At 39.4% G+C, this 20,269-nt stretch overlaps 1 protein-coding gene and 4 non-coding genes across 5 annotated transcripts in view; 2 read left to right on the forward strand and 3 right to left on the reverse strand.

The window, feature by feature from the left end:
- The window catches only part of LOC126233650 (PH and SEC7 domain-containing protein-like), a 291,525-nt gene that overhangs the window by 183,750 nt on the left and 87,506 nt on the right, over positions 1-20,269 (reverse strand). Inside the window, exons 6-7 of the mRNA XM_049942879.1 lie at positions 14,083-14,304; positions 11,894-11,914 (exon numbers count right to left, since the gene is read on the reverse strand). Of these exons, the coding sequence (XP_049798836.1) occupies positions 11,894-11,914; positions 14,083-14,304 (243 nt within the window). The remainder of the gene's footprint in view (positions 1-11,893; positions 11,915-14,082; positions 14,305-20,269) is intronic.
- On the reverse strand, positions 2,886-2,960 carry Trnat-ugu (transfer RNA threonine (anticodon UGU)). The gene has a single exon. It is a non-coding gene; the product is annotated as a tRNA-Thr (tRNA).
- Positions 3,327-3,401, reverse strand: Trnat-ugu (transfer RNA threonine (anticodon UGU)). Its single transcript has one exon. It is a non-coding gene; the product is annotated as a tRNA-Thr (tRNA).
- Trnat-ugu (transfer RNA threonine (anticodon UGU)) lies at positions 3,987-4,061 on the forward strand. The gene has a single exon. It is a non-coding gene; the product is annotated as a tRNA-Thr (tRNA).
- On the forward strand, positions 4,428-4,502 carry Trnat-ugu (transfer RNA threonine (anticodon UGU)). Its single transcript has one exon. It is a non-coding gene; the product is annotated as a tRNA-Thr (tRNA).

Raw genomic sequence — 20,269 nt, forward strand, 5'->3', positions numbered from 1 at the left:
AATATTGTTATTCCATTTCAGACAAAGAAACAAGCACAACAGTTTAAGTTTCTACGAGGCAAAAATACATCAATATTTGTAGGGCCACACCAATAAGCTGCAACCTAATTTTTTATGACCAAGTTTTGAGGAAAAGTGGTCTTATATTTGCGCCAATATGATATTAAACATTGTGTAAATGGTTACGGACTAAAGTCTGCCGATACTAACATTTACTAAATGTAATCACATAAAGAAGAAAAATAGTGTGTTTATCATACAAAATATTGTGATTGTAGCAAAGTAGTCAACAAAAGGCACAACAAAACATCCATAAACATGGAAACCAGGTTCCGTCTCTACTCTAACAACCAAGTACACTACTGGCCATTACAATAGCTACACCACGAAGATGACGTGCTACAGACACGAAATTTAACCAACAGGAAGAAGATGCTGTGATATGCAAATGATAAGCTTTTCAGAGCAATCACACAAGGTTGGCACCGGTGGCGACACCTACAACGTGCTGACATCAGGAAAGTTTCCAACCGATTTCTCATACACAAACTGCAGTTGACCGGCGTTGCCTGGTGAAACGTTGTTGTGATGCCTCGTGTAAGGAGGAGAAATGCGTATCATCACATTTCCGACTTTGATAAAGGTCGGATTGTAGCCTATCGCGAGTGTGGTTTATCGTATCGCGAGATTGCTGCTCGCATTGGTCGAGATCCAACGACTGTTAGCAGAATATGGAATCAGTGGGTTCAGGAGGATAATACGGAACGCCGTGCTGGATCCCAACGGCCTCGTATCACTAGCAGTCGAGATGACAGGCATCTTATCTGCATGGCTGTAACGGATCATGCAGCCACGTCTCGATCCCTGAGTCAACAGATGGGGACGTTTGCAAGACAACAACCATCTGCACGAACAGTTCGACGACGTTTGCAGCAGCATGGACTATCAGCTCAGAGATTATGGCTGCGCTTACCCTTGATGCTGCATCACAGACAGGAGCACCTGCGATGGTGTACTCAACGACAAACCTGGGTGCACGAATGGCAAAACGTCATTTTTTCGGATGAATCTAGGTTCTGTTTACAGCATCATGATGGTCGCATCCGTGTTTGGTGACATTGCGGTGAACACACTTTGGAAGCGTGTATTCATCATCACCATATTGGCGTATCACCAGGCGTGATGGTATGGGGTGCCACTGGTTACACGTCTCTGTCACCACTTGTTCGCATTGACGGCACTTTGAACAGTGGACGTTACATTTCAGATGTGTTACGACCCGTGGCTCTACCCTTCATTCGATCCCTGCGAAACCCTACATTTCAGCAGGATAATGCACTACCGCATGTTGCAGGTCCTGTACGGGCCTTTCTGGATACAGAAAATGTTTGACTGCTGCCCTGGCCAGCACATTCTCCACATCTCTCACCAATTGAAAACGTCTGGTCAATGGTGGCCTAGCAACTGGCTCGTCACAATACACCAGTCACTACTCTTGATGAACTGTGGTGTTGTGTTCAAGCTGCATGGGCAGCAGTACATGTACATGCCATCCAAGCTCTGTATAACTCAATGCCCAGCCGTATCTAGGCAGTTATTACGGCCAGATGTGGTTGTTCTGGGTATTGATTTCTCAGGATCTGTGCACCCAAGTTGCGTGAAAATGTTATCACATGTCAGTTCTAGTATAATATATTTGTTCAATGAATACCCATTTGTCATCTGCATTTCTTCTTGGTGTAGCAATTTTAATGGCCAGTAGTGTATATAAGTACTGTACATTGTACAACAACCAAGTTTATAAATGGAATGTTGCAGTGTTCATTGATTTGAAAGGGTAAAAATAACATACAGATTTGATGGACAGAAGAGAGTTCTGCAACTTACATACCCACTTGCATGACTATAACTGAAGGCAGAAGGAGGCACAGGATAGGGCTGGTTTTTTTTTTTTTTTTTTTTTTTTTTTCCCCCCACATGGCCTCAATGCAGCCAGTGAAATTATGAGAAAAATAGACATACTGAAAGAGTACAACAATAATGGAAATCCCTGGATGGAGCATTACGTAAAATAAGGGAAAGGCAAGCACTAACCTACAGCAGACTGATGGATGGAGCACAGAGGTACATAACAGCAACCAGCATTCACACTAGCTTTCAAGCTGTTGGTCTTTTTCTAGCAAAAGTACACACATCCACACACAAACCCAAACACACACTCCCATGGCTGGTTATTGATACTCTATTATTGACAGCAGTCGCGTGATCTGCTAGTGTGTCTGCTGTTTCCTGTTTATGGATCTCTGAGCTACGCACATTGGTCTGCTATAGACGTACTGAAAGACATAGTGATAAAAATAAGTGGACTAATCCAACAAATAGCATACAAGCAATATTCCCACTATAACTAGATCAAGTTAAAAAGTGAGTAACAGCTGAGCATGAACAGGGTGGTGTTGGCGGTTCATTCTGTCCAGCATGCATACTAAGGTTGCTGCAAGAGCAGTTGTGGACTTCACTTCTGAATAGGTTCAAATGCCCTCTGCCAACACACAGTACTGTGCTTGCTTACGAGGGGACTATACAAACTGCTCCTCACTAATTTGATTCACATTGGCAGGGGTGTGTAGGTAGCGACTAGGACTTCGACATAAATAAATGGGAAGATGCAACTCTCAATCATTTTTGAGAAAGTCAAGATTGAAACTTTTAGGAGTGCTTATATACTTTATATGGTAACTATATATGACGGTAGTATCTGTTCCCGAAAGAACAGTTACCGTGGATGACCATGCAGCTTTGCTAGAAATGAAATGATAATTAAATGAACACCCTAGCTGCAAGCAGGCGTTGATACACTTCATTGGGGACATGTTGAAAATGTGTGCCCCGACCGGGACTCGAACCCGGGACCTCCTGCTTACATGGCAGACGCTCTATCCATCTGAGCCACCGCGGGCACAGAGGATAGTGCGTCTGCAGGCACTTATCCCTTGCACGCTCCCCGTGAGATCCACATTCCCAACATGTCCACAACACTACATTCGTAGTGCGCCTAATAGATGTTTGCCCATCATACTCATTACTCGTGGCAGATTAATCTACCAAGTCCCGCACGAGTTCGGGCATAGCGTGTGCGTTCGCACAAGAAGGTCAAAGGCCGGGAACCCATATTTTTAACTATATATGACGGTAGTATCTGTTCCCGAAAGAACAGTTACCGTGGATGACCATGCAGCTTTGCTAGAAATGAAATGATAATTAAATGAACACCCTAGCTGCAAGCAGGCGTTGATACACTTCATTGGGGACATGTTGAAAATGTGTGCCCCGACCGGGACTCGAACCCGGGACCTCCTGCTTACATGGCAGACGCTCTATCCATCTGAGCCACCGCGGGCACAGAGGATAGTGCGTCTGCAGGGACTTATCCCTTGCACGCTCCCCATGAGATCCACATTCCCAACATGTCCACAACACTACATTCGTAGTGCGCCTAATAGATGTTTGCCCATCATACTCATTACTCGTGGCAGATTAATCTACCAAGTCCCGCACGAGTTCGGGCATAGCGTGTGCGTTCGCACAAGAAGGTCAAAGGCCGGGAACCCATATTTTTAACTATATATGACGGTAGTATCTGTTCCCGAAAGAACAGTTACTTGCAGCTAGGGTGTTCATTTAATTATCATTTCATTTCTAGCAAAGCTGCATGGTCATCCACGGTAACTGTTCTTTCGGGAAAAGATACTACCGTCATATATAGTTAAAAATATGGGTTCCCGGCCTTTGACCTTCTTGTGCGAACGCACACGCTATGCCCGAACTCGTGCGGGACTTGGTAGATTAATCTGCCACGAGTAATGAGTATGATGGGCAAACATCTATTAGGCGCACTACGAATGTAGTGTTGTGGACATGTTGGGAATGTGGATCTCACGGGGAGCGTGCAAGGGATAAGTGCCTGCAGACGCACTATCCTCTGTGCCCGCGGTGGCTCAGATGGATAGAGCGTCTGCCATGTAAGCAGGAGGTCCCGGGTTCGAGTCCCGGTCGGGGCACACATTTTCAACATGTCCCCAATGAAGTGTATCAAAGCCTGCTTGCAGCTAGGGTGTTCATTTAATTATCATTTCATTTCTAGCAAAGCTGCATGGTCATCCACGGTAACTGTTCTTTCGGGAACAGATACTACCGTCATATATAGTTAAAAATATGGGTTCCCGGCCTTTGACCTTCTTGTGCGAACGCACACGCTATGCCCGAACTCGTGTGGGACTTGGTAGATTAATCTGCCACGAGTAATGAGTATGATGGGCAAACATCTATTAGGCGCACTACGAATGTAGTGTTGTGGACATGTTGGGAATGTGGATCTCACGGGGAGCGTGCAAGGGATAAGTCCCTGCAGACGCACTATCCTCTGTGCCCGCGGTGGCTCAGATGGATAGAGCGTCTGCCATGTAAGCAGGAGGTCCCGGGTTCGAGTCCCGGTCGGGGCACACATTTTCAACATGTCCCCAATGAAGTGTATCAATGCCTGCTTGCAGCTAGGGTGTTCATTTAATTATCATTTCATTTATATGGTAACTAACATCTAAAGAGTCTGCAGCCACGTAAGTGATTAGTTTCTCTGGATCAAATCTCAGTACATCCCTTTTTCTTCCCCCCCCCCCCCCCCCCCCCCTCCCGTTTCCTTTTCTTCCTTTATTTTCATTTCCACATAATTCTAACAACAGATTTACCTGCCTGTAACAATAAATGTCACAAGACTGCACCAGCTGAGTACATTTTGGAGGAATTACTTTATCAGTGCATGTTGGCAAACCCTCTCCATCCTGAAAAGTTCTGATGTATGACCCAAGTTCATTTTCCCTCGAGATGAATCAAGGTGCTAAAGAAATTGTTCTTCTTCCACATGTGGCTTCAAGATGTTGGTTAGAAAATTCTTGTACAATGTGCTGTTGTGAGTTTGTTGGACTTCGAAGATGTTTTCGTAACATTTATGTATTCGCATGCTTACTCATCAACTGATTTTTTACCGTGGGTCCAAATGAGCCAGGGATCTGTTGCAAGCAAACAGAGACCACTGGTAGTAATTTTCAAGATAAGGTGACACTATACAATGCACTGTACAAATGTGTCACTTTAAGCATATCCTTTTGCTGCACGAGAACCACCTTCATTCCTTGTTTGGCGAGAGTTCAGTCATACGTTGACTGATATTGGCACCCTAGAACAAATATGGTTCAGAAATTAGTATTGTATAGTCTGTAGAAACTGTATTTCAATTGACATGAGTGAATGGGTTCTTTTCTCTGTGATACCTGTTTGATCAGTGTTAAAACAACATTCTTCTCATATTTTGGTATGCAGTCTCAATTCTTGATTTGGAAATTTGCTGCTGCATCAAGAATCTTTTGCAGTGATGCACTTTCACTCAATGAGACATGTTGGTGATTTTTCTTTGAGGAATTCAATGTCTTCATTTGAAGAACATCATGGCCAATTAGTCAGAAGTTTGAAAATGCAAAGCAGGAAACTGGGCAGCAGTAACAAAAGCCCACTGCTGCAATTTTCTTGTCGGCACTTGCTGATATATATTCTTGAGCTTCTATGAAACAGTCACAGTGCTTTATTCCAACTTGTTTGATTCATTCCTTTCATGTTTTCAAATTTTTATGCTTTGGAGGTATGACACACACCTTCTCTGATGAGGGCCAAACTCGTTCCTGGATGCTCTCTCATTAGATTGACGACCCTAACCCTGTAATCCAGCAGAACATACTCAGTAACTCTTTTCCTTATTTCTCTTCAGGCTCATAATTGTCTGACGAAGATGAAGCGAGTTGTTTGGTTTCATCAGGCAGACATCCTCCACTGATTTATTGGTGGGCAATTGGTTCATCTCGTAACATGATTCAATTCTCCACTAGCATTTATGAAATGTAGTGAAATATGGAAACTACTTTTAAAATTTTACAGAATAATTTGATTTTGCAGGGTCAATATCATGAAAATAATTTATGATTCATTAGGTATTGATTATCTGCTCAGTCATAATAAACCTGTTGTCCAATTATGTAGGAATGAAAAAAAAAATACCAGCAGTGAGATTTGATCCAGACAACTCACATTTAAGAAGCTGAGCCCCTCTTCTTTCAGCTCCAGACTCCCTGAATACCAGCAATAATACAAATTGTACAACCATGCCCAAAATTTTCACATTGTCTTCTCAAAAATAGTTGAGAGTTGTGTCTTTCTGTTTATATCTATGTCAAGGTCATGTGCTCTACACACCCTGTCAATATGAATCAAATTGGTGAGGGGAAATTTGTACATTATCCTCATTAGCTGGACCATAATATACTACTTAATTTCCTGCACATTATCACAACTAGTTTTAGACATATGTTGGCATAAAATGACCACATGACAAAGGAAAACAATACAAATCACATCATCTGCAACTGACTGAGGTAACTAGTGCTTGAAGTAGCAGAGTAATACAACAACACTGAACAGAAGGGCTGATAGAGTTCATTCTCTGATTGTGTGTTGCTGTGGTAACTTCCTTTAAACAAATAGCAGCCATCACTTTGTTATTCTGATCCAGGTATAGAATATTTTGCAAAAAAAAGGACCACACAATAAGTTTCAGTAATATTAGGCAACTAAGTGCCCTATCTGCGCACATGTTTGACACTGCACCAAGGTTTCAATTTCCCAGTACTTGGTATCTACAGGGTGAAGATAAATAAGTCGCCAGGTCCAGCGATACTCCGAATTCGGTTTTGAAGAGAGTACTCTACAGCGTTGGCCCATTAATAAACTTGTATTTAGCACGAATCTCTCAACCTCTCTTTCCCAGTGCAATGTCCCAAGCAGATGGAAAACAGTGCAGGTGACTCCTGTATATAAGAAGGAATGAGTACAGACCTGGGAAACTACAGACCAAGATTGAATACAATAAATTTCTCAGAGACACAAAGCTTTTGTCTACAAATCAGCATGGATTTAGATAGCAACACTAATACGAAACTCTGCTTGCATATTTCTCATATGATACCCTGTAAACCATGGATGAAGGGTAGACAGAGATTCCATATTCCTAGATTTCCAGAAAGCATTTGACACGATTCCCCACTGCAGACTGTTAACAATGACCTGAGGCTATAATAGGTCCCCACACATGCGAGTGACTCAAAAACTTCTTAGGCTCATTTGAAAGTGTTGTGTTAACAATTATGACAGGAAATATATTAGCTGCTAACCACTCACTGTGTGCATCACGAGGGTAATGGAAAATGGGAGTCCACAGGTGCAGAGATCAACCTTCTATGTGATGTATGTATTACACTTCACAAAGAGACATCACTGATAGTCACGAAATGTTCAAACAAACCATTAACTTGCATCATGAACATCTAATGAAAAATGGGACGCCACAGTGATCACCAATGTTCACACCATCATGACTGAAGGCGAATTCCCTAGTACAAGTTATAAATCATACAGGGTATTCAGTTGTGTATCCACTCTTAGGGAATGCAAACAGAATCATATTGGAGTAATACATGACGAGAACTGATGGAGTGTGATGGCATGCAACCACACGCAAAACTGTATGTTATGGGGCTTATCATGAAACTGACACTCCTTTAAGGCATAGCTGCAGATGATGTTATAATAAGTTTTATAAGCACAGAAAAAAACCATCCGCAGACTGAATTTGTCTTGTGGTTTCAGGTGGTATGAACTGCAATGTCACGTACATTTCAGGATGGATAGTTTGCTCTGAAGAAGTATGATTTTTATATGCAGACCAAAAATCAAGCAAAAGCAAGTTGTTATGACCAGCTATTGGCCAAAAGCAGTGTTCATACCATAGTTGTGGTTCTCTTATGACCATTTTCCCCACTCTTGCTTGCTGTAATGTAAGTATTCCCTACTACCTTTGCAAGATCACATACAGCAGCTCCAACTTCTCTCAACACAATAAATATTTTTCCAGTCAATTTACTATCAAGATTAACAGTCACCATAATCGTATACAAATGCGTTAAGGCACCAACGTTGGTTCATCTAGAAACAACTCTCCTGGTACCTCTAATTTCAAGCATTCCATTCATATTCCAACTGGTTGGAGTTGACAAGAAATACTTACTGAACTATGGGGTAAGTTTGTTTATCTCGTCTACAAATTTTCAGGCTGATTCCACAGTTTACTGTGCATTGTCAAGTTGAATCTTTGTTTGAAATTTCGTTATCTTATGTGTTCCAACTCTGTAGCACTTCGTCATCTTGGGTGTTCCAATTCTGTAGCACTATTTGAAGTTCTGCAACCATCCGCTGCTTCCATTGAAATCACTGTAATGTACATCGCGCGCAATTTGATATGCATAATGTAATAGGTCACTACCATGCACATCCTGCAAACTATATCGAGCATCCTTGAAACATGGGAACACCAGTTTCTGTAACAAGTGAGTCTTGTCCTCCCTTGAATTCCTATAATTTTTCTTATGCAGTACACAGTCATATTGCTGCAAACTTATTCAAAATCTGTTCATAATTGGTTTTTACTAAGCTGCAGATGATCTTCCATGCACGTAATTATGTTTAATACCTGCTACTTGTACAACAATTGTCCTCTACTACATTTCACTGAAGACGAGATTTGTGGCAGGCACCCTGTCCAACAAGGATGATGACCTTCATGGCTCTACACCTGTTTCAATATCACATTAACTTGTTAATTACTTATCGTCGTCACTGTACTCCTCGTGTACACTGTTTGCACAGTCGAGCATACACGACACCACAAATTCCACTTACTCAATTTGCAGAAACGCTAATATTTCATCGGCCACTTCCTTCTCACTCTGCGAAATTCCTCAGTTTTGTTTCTGACGAAATGTCAACTTCAGCAACTGTTGTACTCATAATGCAATGATTGCTTTGTTTATCGTTGCCATTGCTCTGCTTTGTATTAGCACTGTAGCACTGTTGTGACATGCTCATTGACTAAGCTGTTTGACTACACACTGTGCCCATCATTGGGTACCTCCAGTACTGCCCCCTGTTGCCATTAGCAGCCAATATTGTGATTGCATGGTAACAATACATTGGGCATTGAATGCCTTGATCATCACTGACCTTTTGCGACCTCGCAATCGAGGCGATTCCTTATCAGTAGATTATCCTGGATGGCAAATATTCATCAGAAACAAGGATATTGACAGGAGTGCTCCAGGGAAGTGACAGAACCACTATTGTTCTCTACATACATAAACGACCAGACAGCTGGGGTGAAAAGAAATCCGTAACTGGCTGTTGGTGACACTGTGGTGTAAGGGAAAGTGTCACCACTAAGGGACTGTACGAGGATACATGTTGACTTAGCAGAATTTCTATTTGGTACGATGAATGGCTTATTCTAAATGTACAAAAATGTATGTTAATCGAGATGAGAAGGTAAACCAATCCTCAACCGTTCAAATACAGTATTAGTGGTGTGCTACTTGACACAGTTTGTGATTAAATGTCTAGGCGACACACTGCAAAAAATATGAAAAGGAACGTGCACTGTAGTAGGAAAGGTGAATGGCCAACTTTGATTCACTGGATGAATTATGAAAGTGATGCTCATCTATAAAGGATGTTGCACATGAAACACTAGTGCGAACCACTCATTCATGAGCACTGCGTAAATGTTTGGGAGCCTCACCACCAGCTCATATTGAAGGAAGACGTTGAAGCAAGTCACAAGTATGCTGCAATATTTGTTACAGGCAGGTTTGATTAACATTTGACAATTATGGAGATGCTTTATGAACTCAAATAGGAATTCCCAAAAGAAAGACAATGCACTTTTCATGAAATACTGTTGAGAAAATGTAGAGAACCTGCATTTGCATCTGATGGTAGCACGATTCTACTGTTGCCAAAGCAGATTTCGCATGAGGACTGTGAAGGCACTGTAAGAGACATCAGGACTCATACGGAATCATGTGGACAGTTGTTTTTCACTCATTCCATTTGCAAGTGGAAGAAGAAAAGGAATCACCAATAATCATATGAAGTACCCTCTGCTTAGCACCATATATTGGCTTGTGGAGTACATACATAAATGCAGAAGTAGGCGTAGTTATAGAAATGAAACTCAATTGACAAAATTTAGAAGGTGGGTCAGGGATGCTTTCTGGGTGTTTTGGTGTAAGGGAGCTTTTATCTCCAGTGGTTGCTTAGGGACTAATAACACAATAATGTCTTATTCAGTTGGTTACCACAATTACTTTTGTTTCTGTGAAAACATCTTAACAATAATTAAAAAAAAGCCTGTTCTCTGCAATCACCAAATTGCACAACACAAAACAAGTAATACTGCCAGAAAAACATACCCTGGACACAATAGAGCAGTACTGAATGGAAGCTTAAGGGTGAAAGATAAAGTGAGCATTACTGCCATAAACAGCACAAACTGTGACTGAATGGAACAAGTTTGTTTCCAAACAAGACACACAGCACATACCATCAACATCTGCAATGTTGTGCAAATATTTTCAATGCAATAAATATATAAAGATACATGGAGGTAAGAAATAAATTGAAATGCAATTACTCTGTAACTAGTCACCGTAGACTACTTAAAATATCCCTTAGCAACCTCTGAAATTTCGTCAGTGTAGTTCAGATTCACCCTGTATACTCCACAGGAAGGAAGACATAGTAGAGAACCCAACTTCACTATGGCCTCAGGTAGTTACTTAAAAAAAAAAAAAGAACAAAGAAGATTTGTGTTAAAATTCCATTATATCCTTACTCCCAAGGTGGCAAGGGAGCACTGTTCCTACAGTGAGATACGCTCTGATAGCTCAATAGTGTCCTTTGAAGCACACGTCTGGGTTCCAGTTTTGGTCTGTAATACAATTTAACTGGTCAAAAATGTACATCATCATCATCAGCAGCAGCAGCAGCAGCAGCAACAGGGGATTGTACTTTCACCGAGAGAAGGCACCAAAAGTAGTATTATGCAAGCAAAGACACCAACAATTGTCAATGATTATTTAGAACTGCCTTAAGAAATGTCAATGAGGATGATCGAGGAGATCCAAATTCACATTTTTCCGAACAAAGATTGATTTTATATTGTGTCATTTTATTGACTACATACAGACCTAGGTGATTTGTTTAAACATAATTTCCCCAGTATAACCGCCTACAACAACGTGAATACTATTGTACTTTTTAGATTGTCCAGTTATCTGTGATATTACTCAGGACATGGGAAAAAATGCAATGCATGACATTACACAGTCATGTATATGTCAAAATTATCGTAACAAACTGTTGATCAAACTTGTTACATAAAAATTTGTTGATCAAACTTTTTAAATAAAAATTAATTTAAGTATATTATTAATCACTTTACTTCCTTAATCATGTCTCTTCTCAAACCAAATTCCCCTTTTCCCCACCCTTTTACTGCTCTATGTCCATATCTACATGTACCATGATTATAAAGAGATAGAAGTTGTTTACTTATACCAAATTCCTGACTTGCCAAGCAGCTTGAATTTCCAAAATACATGTAGCCATGCTACAAAATTAACACTGAAGCATCGGGCAACTACAAATCTAGTTTCCCTAAGCTTCACTAGAAGTCACACAATGTTCTCTTTGTATGAAATCAATCATACCTCAGGAAGTGGAGTGGAAGAACAGGGAAAAATGATGCTTCAATCAGTTTACAGGCCATGGACGCAAATGCACACCAAACAATCAAACAAGGGCATCACACTCTACCTTAAAACATTAAGGCACTAAGAAAACAAAAAGACTGTCTAGATGCAAAATCTTACATAAATATAATAATCATATACACACTCACATTGCCCTGCATATTGCAAATCTGTAAAGGAAAGGTCTTTGCTGTATTATTTTATTTTTGTACAAACAACAGAGGCAGCAGTCTCTCTCATGTTTGAAACAAAATTATTTATTTATATTTCATCTGCAGAATTCACACACAAATGCAATGCATACAGTACAATCAACTTGCCAGTTTTCTTAAGAAGTTAAAAATTATAAGTATTGCAATGCTCACTAAGCAGCTTTTAAACTGCAGCTGTCCTGTAACTGTCTAAACAACTGGCCTAAGTTGTACCACAGTCAAGTTACTGGTAGAAAATTCTTACTATGACATTAACACACTTCTAGCATAAAACTGTTAACAGAAGAATATACACAATGTAAAATTCAGATGCACTAACAATATGAATTAGGACAGACTGCTACTGCATTACAGGGATTGAGCAGCAGACATATTGGATGTTATTAATCTGAAGGACAATGTCTCTTCTTGGATGTCAGTGCACGCACACGCACACGCACACGCACACACACACACACACACACACACACACACACACACACACACACACACACACACACACACACAGTTATGCCAACAAACTCAGACACACATGGCCAATTCTATATCCCCACTACCCACTGCAGGCAGCATCGCTACTCACCAAAGCCATGCCTCAAAGCCCAAAGTGCGAGAAGAATTGTGTGTGTGTGTGTGTGTGTGTGTGTGTGTGTGTGTGTGTGTGTGTGTGTCATTTCTACATCTGACAAAAGGACTCTGTCTGATGGCTTCATAACCAACAGCCTACTTTTAAATGTGTGTATCTGCAACTCAATGTCACTTCTACATAATGAGTAGCATTTTATCCTAACTCTTATTGTTATTAACTAATGAATTTGATTGTCAGTATATGAGAGAATCTGGGAGCCAAGGAGATGGATTTAACCTTTGCAAAACATGTTTTAGTAGAAAATTATTTGTATGATGGACATTATAATGTTCTACATATTGTTAAGAAAAGCAGGAAGATGACACTATTGGAATTATTTGAAATCAATAAACACACAACACTGAGAGCTGGCTTCATTTTAGGTAAACAAATACATTAACTTTCTAAACTGCTTCCATCCTTCTGTTCAATTAGGTTTTGGCTATCCATGTGCAAGAGAACCAGATTACAGTATTAAAATTAACTGTTATTAATAATTTTTAAATGTAACGATTCCCTCCATATGATACCTGTACCTGTATCACTAACAACTCTGTAAGTGAATGTAATTTTATCTGTGATTTCAACATACAGTTGTCACTTGATGATGGTCTAAGCATCCAAAAATCAATTTTTGAGTACTGCAGAAGATCAAAAAAAGGCTTCCTTCTTATGTTAATAAACACCATAAGAAAACAGTACTGAGCAAGTCTGACAACTCACAAAAACAGCCACAGAAGACAAAAAATACATTAAGGTGGCAAAAACAAAGGTTTTATAATATACACATAAAATGAGACTGGCATAAATGCTTTGCAACAAGGGCCTACATTCAAAAATATTGGATGGTAGAAACCCTCCACTAGCTTGCACAAGAGCAATGAACAAGAAGATCCAAATTCTTAAGGTCTAAAAATTGCTTTAGGTTTCATTAAGTTTAAAAGAAATCTTGTTGTTCTAATTTTTGTGGTAACAGAAGCTGTTTAGGTGTTCCAAAGTGCAGGAAACAGTGTTGGAACAAATCTGTAACATAGTGGCAGCTAACAAATAAAATTTTGCATAATACATTACTACACTTTCAGGAAGACTGGAAGGACAGTTACCCACTTATTCACAGATGAAGTAAAAAGCAATGAACACTGGGGAGAAGTAACAAATCTGAATTAGCGGACATTTTAGAATTTTCTCAAGCTAATAATAATAATAATAAAGAAATAAAACATATTTATTCACTGATAATTAAATTTTTTACCCTATTCAGAGCGTATGTGACAAGTTAATGATATTTCAAACTATTCTGTTAGCCTGAATTAATATGGTAAAAAACATGATTTATCTCCAAAACAATAAATAACTGTAATGTTAAGATACATACAAACAACATGTTAAAGTTATAAAACTCGACAAGACCTAAAGCACTGTATCAAAATCTATAAGCCTTAATTTTTTGCTCTGATGTGATGGCAATCAACAGGCAAAGAATGCTATAGCCACTAACCTGATAGCCTGAGAACTCTGGAGTAGTGGCTGGCGTGCCATCCATTACGGCATTTGTGCGAGGTGGACCTTGCACTTGGATGACAATGCGATGTTCAGCTGTTTCCGCAGCTGTCATCGCGTGGCTGTTGCGCTCACTGGCAAGCAACGTCGAATCGCTGTCGCTCGGATCGCTGACCTCCATTAGGTCCCGCGCGCTCAGTATGTCTAACGTCTCCTCCTCCTGCCACAAGTGCCACACTCACAAGCCATCTGCCAATCAGCAGTTACTTAGTATCCAATGCAATAAGCAACTACACTTTCAATATTTGATTCATCATTAAAGTCACGTACACTGAAGGAAACAGAATCTGTTACACCAGGAACACCTTGACCAAATGCTACCAAACTGATACTTGAGGATTTACATGCCTGTAAGACACATACATTTAATTCTCATCTTTATGTGAGTTTATTTTCAGTGCAGAAAAAAGTTATTACTGCAGGTAAAGAACAGATCGAGTACATTATGGTTGCTTGTGTGCTTAATGTTACTGGAACTTTTCAGGTGGAGATCGCAACATCGTATGCCCATAATGGCAGCTTATTGCCATCTTTCAGACTCAGAGAAAGGTTGAATCATTGGCATGAAGGACACGGGAGCATCACATCGACAGATCGCAGAGAGAGTTGGCTGTAGCACAACTGCAGAATTAGTGGTGACATGATTGACTCAGAACAACAGGGTGGCAAGAAGAGTCAGCATGGGATCGTCCAGAATGACTACACCATGAAGAGCTCATAGGACTGTTTGACTGGCTCTGACAAATGGTTGACTAACAACAGCTGAAATCCAGCCAGAGGTTGCAGGTAGAGTGTCACTATTAATTGTGGGGAACAGGTAACTGAAAGCTGGGTGAGGTCTCGAGTTTCTGTGCACCATATCACAACAGACTATTATGTGATGTAAAGCCAGAATCAACTTGGAAATCAAATGGCATTCTGTGGCATTTCAAGACAAGTCTCACTTTTGTTTACTATGTTTATGTAGATGACCAGGTGGAATGTCACCAGACGCAACAATTTTCGAGACTCAACAGCTATGCATTTCCTGAAATTGTGTTATGGTTAGCTACTGGATATGAAAACAGAACTGATTTTTGTATTGCTGAAGGGCGGCTGAATCCTTGCCAGTATGAGGCAAGAATGATAAATCCCGTTGTTATTTCCTTTATTAGTTCCAAATGGCATATTCCAGCATGATAATGTACAATTCCCCATCGTACTTCACACCAAAAATATCTTAGAGAATGTACGGATTCTCAACTGACCTGCCCTATCCCCCATTTTTTCACCCATGTAGCATGACTAGAATGTGATGGGAAAGTGTATTCTTTCGTACCAGGCTCCAGGCAGCAATTTTCATGAGCTGATATTGGTGACAGACATCAGTTCCGAATGGAGTGAAAGCTTAATCATTTAACAACCATTACATAACGAACACCTCCACAAATTTTGTTAAATAACAAACTGGTGCTTCATGGTATAACACTTTACACTTACATCAGTACATTCAAGCAAAATCCTCACTCTGAGTTGAAAATAAAGTACTTTCAATAAAATTCACAGTGTAACTGAAATCACAAAATGAAAATTGAAAATTTCTAAAAAAATAGTTTTCTGTATTTTAATATGTGTCTTGTTATTATGATTACAAATATCACAAAGCAGCAGCAACCCACAGCAATTTAGGCAAGGTTACAATTTTTTGTTTAAAATAACATCAGAAAACCCTTCGAGGGTAGTCCACCATTGCTTTACAGAATTCTGAAAGAATAATGCCACAGATATTGCTGCTGCTTCCACATTTGCAGCCACAAGCTAGTACATAAGCTGTCCTGCAGTTTTCTAAAATTTTCATAAATGAACACTTGAACTGAGAAGCATTAGTACTATAGACTGTGTTTATTATTAATGAATTTTCAATAGAACAATGAATTATGTAATTTTCTTTCAGCAGTGTATTACCTTCAACCACTTTGGGATTCCTGGAGGTATGAAAATGAGAAACAGTCCCATCTCTCCATTTTTCCTTCTGTTGTAAATGTATTTTTACGTTTAATTTAATACAGAATGGCATCAGTGGTCAGAAACTACTGCTTCATTAATCATTACAATTCACAACATATTTTTATCTAGGAGACTTACAAACATTAAACACTTTATAATGCTACGTTTTGTTGTTTTTGTCATAATCACAATGTTGTTCTCCAGTGTGAAGACTGGTTTCATATAATTCAATGATCAAAACTTTTCTGCTGTCATCCTTTATGATTTTAGAAAATACAACCTGTCACCGCATCCGGAAATGTTCCTGTCTGGCTTTTCCAGAAGATGGGTGACTGCTACATAGCTTTCTTTGTGAAACAAACTGTTTTGACTTGCTACCCAAACACCCTGATCAGCTCTTTTGAATCTACAAATGAAGGTGACAGCAAGTGTACCTGCAGATACCACTGACATTATTGTGTAGCTGTGTATCATGTTAGTGAAGTAGATGTCTTTCGATTTCTAAATCGAACCCACTCTGATCCATATTGCGTAAATTCTATCAACCATTCCTAATAATAGCTCTGGTTTGTGCAACAAACTTTTCACATGCAATAAGTAACCAGTTTCATTATCCAGCTTTTTAGTTGCGGCATCATCATGTGTTATTTTTCGTGACACAATACCATATTCTTTTTGAGAATGCACACACATCCAACAGATGCTTTAAACCTTTTCAGTTCCACCTCCAGTATGGTTTAAAACACCCCACTGAAGTATATTAATGTTGTGGCTTGTCATTGTTTTTCTGAATGCATTACTAAATTTATCTAGACAGAGCTTGGAAAACTTTTGTTGGTGTGTACCTCCATTTTCAAAGTATTTGCTCCAAACGTACAGATTCTTTCTTTGTTTTAATGATTTAAAGTTTTTCTTTATGCTTCTGAAAGACAGATTTCCTTCCCACTTTTCCAAAAGGCAACAGCTCATTTCGTGTACTCCTGTTATGGACAGAGGCAAAGTGGTATTCAACGAATTTACATCTTTATAGCAGGCTTCGCCACCACTTACTTCCTCATTTTCACATATCTGTGCACTGTACCAATGACACTGTTCAACAAATGTGACTGTGGTGAAAAGGCAGCTTCATTATCATTATCCTTTTGTGCCTCATTATCATCATCCTCTTGTAAGTATTGAATGTCAGTCCATTATTTTGCTTTACATCTAGCACATCTTCATCTTTGAAGCCATCTACAATTTCTGCAACGACATTGAAAATATAAACAACAGCACAAAGGGAAACCCATGTATTTTCGTTTGGCTTGTATAAAAGTTGGTCAAACAGCAGCAGATACCAAATTTTCCCAGTCACGACTTTTAGGAGTTGGTCTCCTTTTACATTCGGAAGTTGCAATGTAACATTCATTGTGTACTGCTCCTGGACGTGGTTCATCAACATTAAAAATGCAAACCACTCCACTGTATTGCACTTTGGGCTTGATGGCGAGGTAGTTGCAATGCAGTGGAGTGAGTGAAAAACAATTGCACTCATATGTTTAAAACCTTTACTTTCAGAAGATTGTAACTGGCATACTATCATATTTACGGCCCAAATTTTCACGTTGGGTTGACTGCTGAAACTGACACCTAGCAGGTGTGCTCTTTTCTCCTTAAAATATGAGGTCAAATTGGTGACGTCTCCTTGTGAGTATAGAAAGGAATAATATCATCAAACAAATGAATGCTGGACACATATCTTATGCAAACGTTCATGACCAGATCGAGTTGTCTCGATTTTTCACTATTTGCACTGTATTCAACTACATCTCAGTAGTAATGATTTGGCATGACCAAATATAGAACAACTTCCTGTTTAATTTGAGGTGGAAATATTTTTCTAAATTTCTGGACTGTAGGAAGGCAGGAGAGAGATTTCTTGCAAGCTGCAACAGTTTGTCCTTCCCAGATCAGATGATCATCCTAGATTATGCCAAGGTTATCTAATGTTTCATGAAAATGTCCACTGATCATCTTTCAGTGAAACATGAGGGTGACCTGTGACTTCAGGCTGATTAAACCCAGATTTTGTGCCCATCGTGATACAGAAGAAAGACCATCATACAGCAGTAGCAATGTTGTTAGACACTTGTGCACAACTCAAAACTGTCAGCATGAAAGTGGTAGTTACAAAAATGGCGTATAGATGAAATATTGTAGATATACAAAGAGAAAAGCAACAGACAAACAACAAAATCCTGAGGGACTCTGGAGAGCACATTTTTCCATGACGACTTGACCCACAGATGACTCACTACATCTCTTTCTGAGGTAGCTGTTGAACCATAGTATTGCACTGTTTGAGAAATTCAGCTGTTTCATTTTGGTAAGTTATATATTGAAATAAATAATACTGAAAGCCTTGCTGAAATCAAGCAGTGCTAAAATGGTAGCTTCACCTCTGTCCATAGCGTCTCTGGTGTTGTCAGTTTTTTTAGGTTACGGGAAATTCAGTGTAGTTTGGTGCTAACTCTTCCAGAGGAATGGTCAGTGCTTAATGTGCTTTCATTATCTTCCGCACATGGTCAATTTCACATGAATGATTGTTATGAGTGCCCCACCTGTTGTTTTTCCTCACATCCTGTCATCTGTAAACTCTTAATTACTCACACTGTCCACCAAAAATGTAAAGACAAATTTATTTATGGTGATACAGATGCCCAATCAAATAAAAATTTAATAAATAAATAAATAATATAAATGCAAAAGGTAATTTTTATTTTACCTGGAGTGTATTCAAAACAACAACCACCATCCCATCTTCCAGATTTAGTATTGAACAAATCACAACTGAACAAGTTTGATTTTGTCCTCATCAAAGCTGCTTGAATTAAGTTCTCTAACAATAATCATAGAAGCAGGCTGTCAAAAACAACTGATAGCATTAGCTGTGTTACTGACCCTACAGCAGCATGTGGCACAGTTTGGAGAAAGGTATGAAAGTGATCCCCTGCAAAATTCCTCTCATCATGGTCAATGGCATGATTTTCAATAGATGCTTCCAAATAATCATCTGTAAAGCACTCGAACTTTAACAATAGCCTCTTGCAGGCATCTGTCCAAGCTCTACAGGTTGTTTATTTTAACTTTGAACCACCTAATATCTTGAGAGATAAGCCCCCCAGTTTTATTGCACTGTTTTCCATTTGTGGCATATGGCACTGTAGTCAAAAAAATTGAATTTGCCTGCGAAAGGCAAAGGTCCCGAGTTCGAGTCTTGGTGCGGCACACAGTTTTAATCTGCCAGGAAGTTTCATATCAGCGCACACTCCGCTGCAGAGTGAAAATCTCATTCTGGACCAAATGTCATAGATGTAGCCTTAGAAATCCCTTAGTAGTTCTTTAATGATTATTTTTTTCAAAAACCTTTTACCCACTATTTTATCCCCTTAGTGGTTCAACTTCCAAAAATGCTGAAACTTTTTTTTCCTGACTGAGAAACCAAATACCAGTTATTGTAGTTACAGCTTCAAAATTCCCTTAAGAATGACACACTTCCAAAAAGCCCTTCATCCTCTATTTCACCTCCTAAGGAGTGGGATTTCGGACAATCCACTCTTAAACAATGCCTACATTATAAGATCCATACTCTCTCCGAACATCAAGTTTCTATCCTTAGCGGTTTGGGCTGGGCAATTATGAGCTACTCAGTCGGTCGGTGTGACCCTACCTCACCCCCTCACGGGCTGACGTTCCAAAAACAGTGAAACATGTATTTTTCTCCACCTGCAGCCGAGAAGTCAAACACCAATCTTCAAAGATTTAACTTTAAAAATGCTTTCATAAAGAAATATTTTCTTAAAACATTTCACCCCCAATTTCACTCCTTAGGGGTTGAATTTTCAAAAACTGTGACACGTGTACATTTTATTTCTAACAGAGAAGCCAAATACAAATTTTCATAGAATTAGCTTCAAAAATGCTTACAAAATGAAATATTTCTATAAAAACTTTCACCTCCCATTTCTACAAAAACTTTCACCTCCCATTTCACTCTATAGGGGCTGAATTACCAAACACAATGAAACTCTTTTTTAATACTGAGAAGCCAATTTTAATTTTTCACTGATTTATCTTTGGAAATGCTTTCATAATAAATT

This window comes from Schistocerca nitens, chromosome 1 (genome assembly GCF_023898315.1).
Source record: "Schistocerca nitens isolate TAMUIC-IGC-003100 chromosome 1, iqSchNite1.1, whole genome shotgun sequence".
In the NCBI taxonomy this organism is placed as follows: Eukaryota; Metazoa; Arthropoda; class Insecta; order Orthoptera; family Acrididae; genus Schistocerca; species Schistocerca nitens.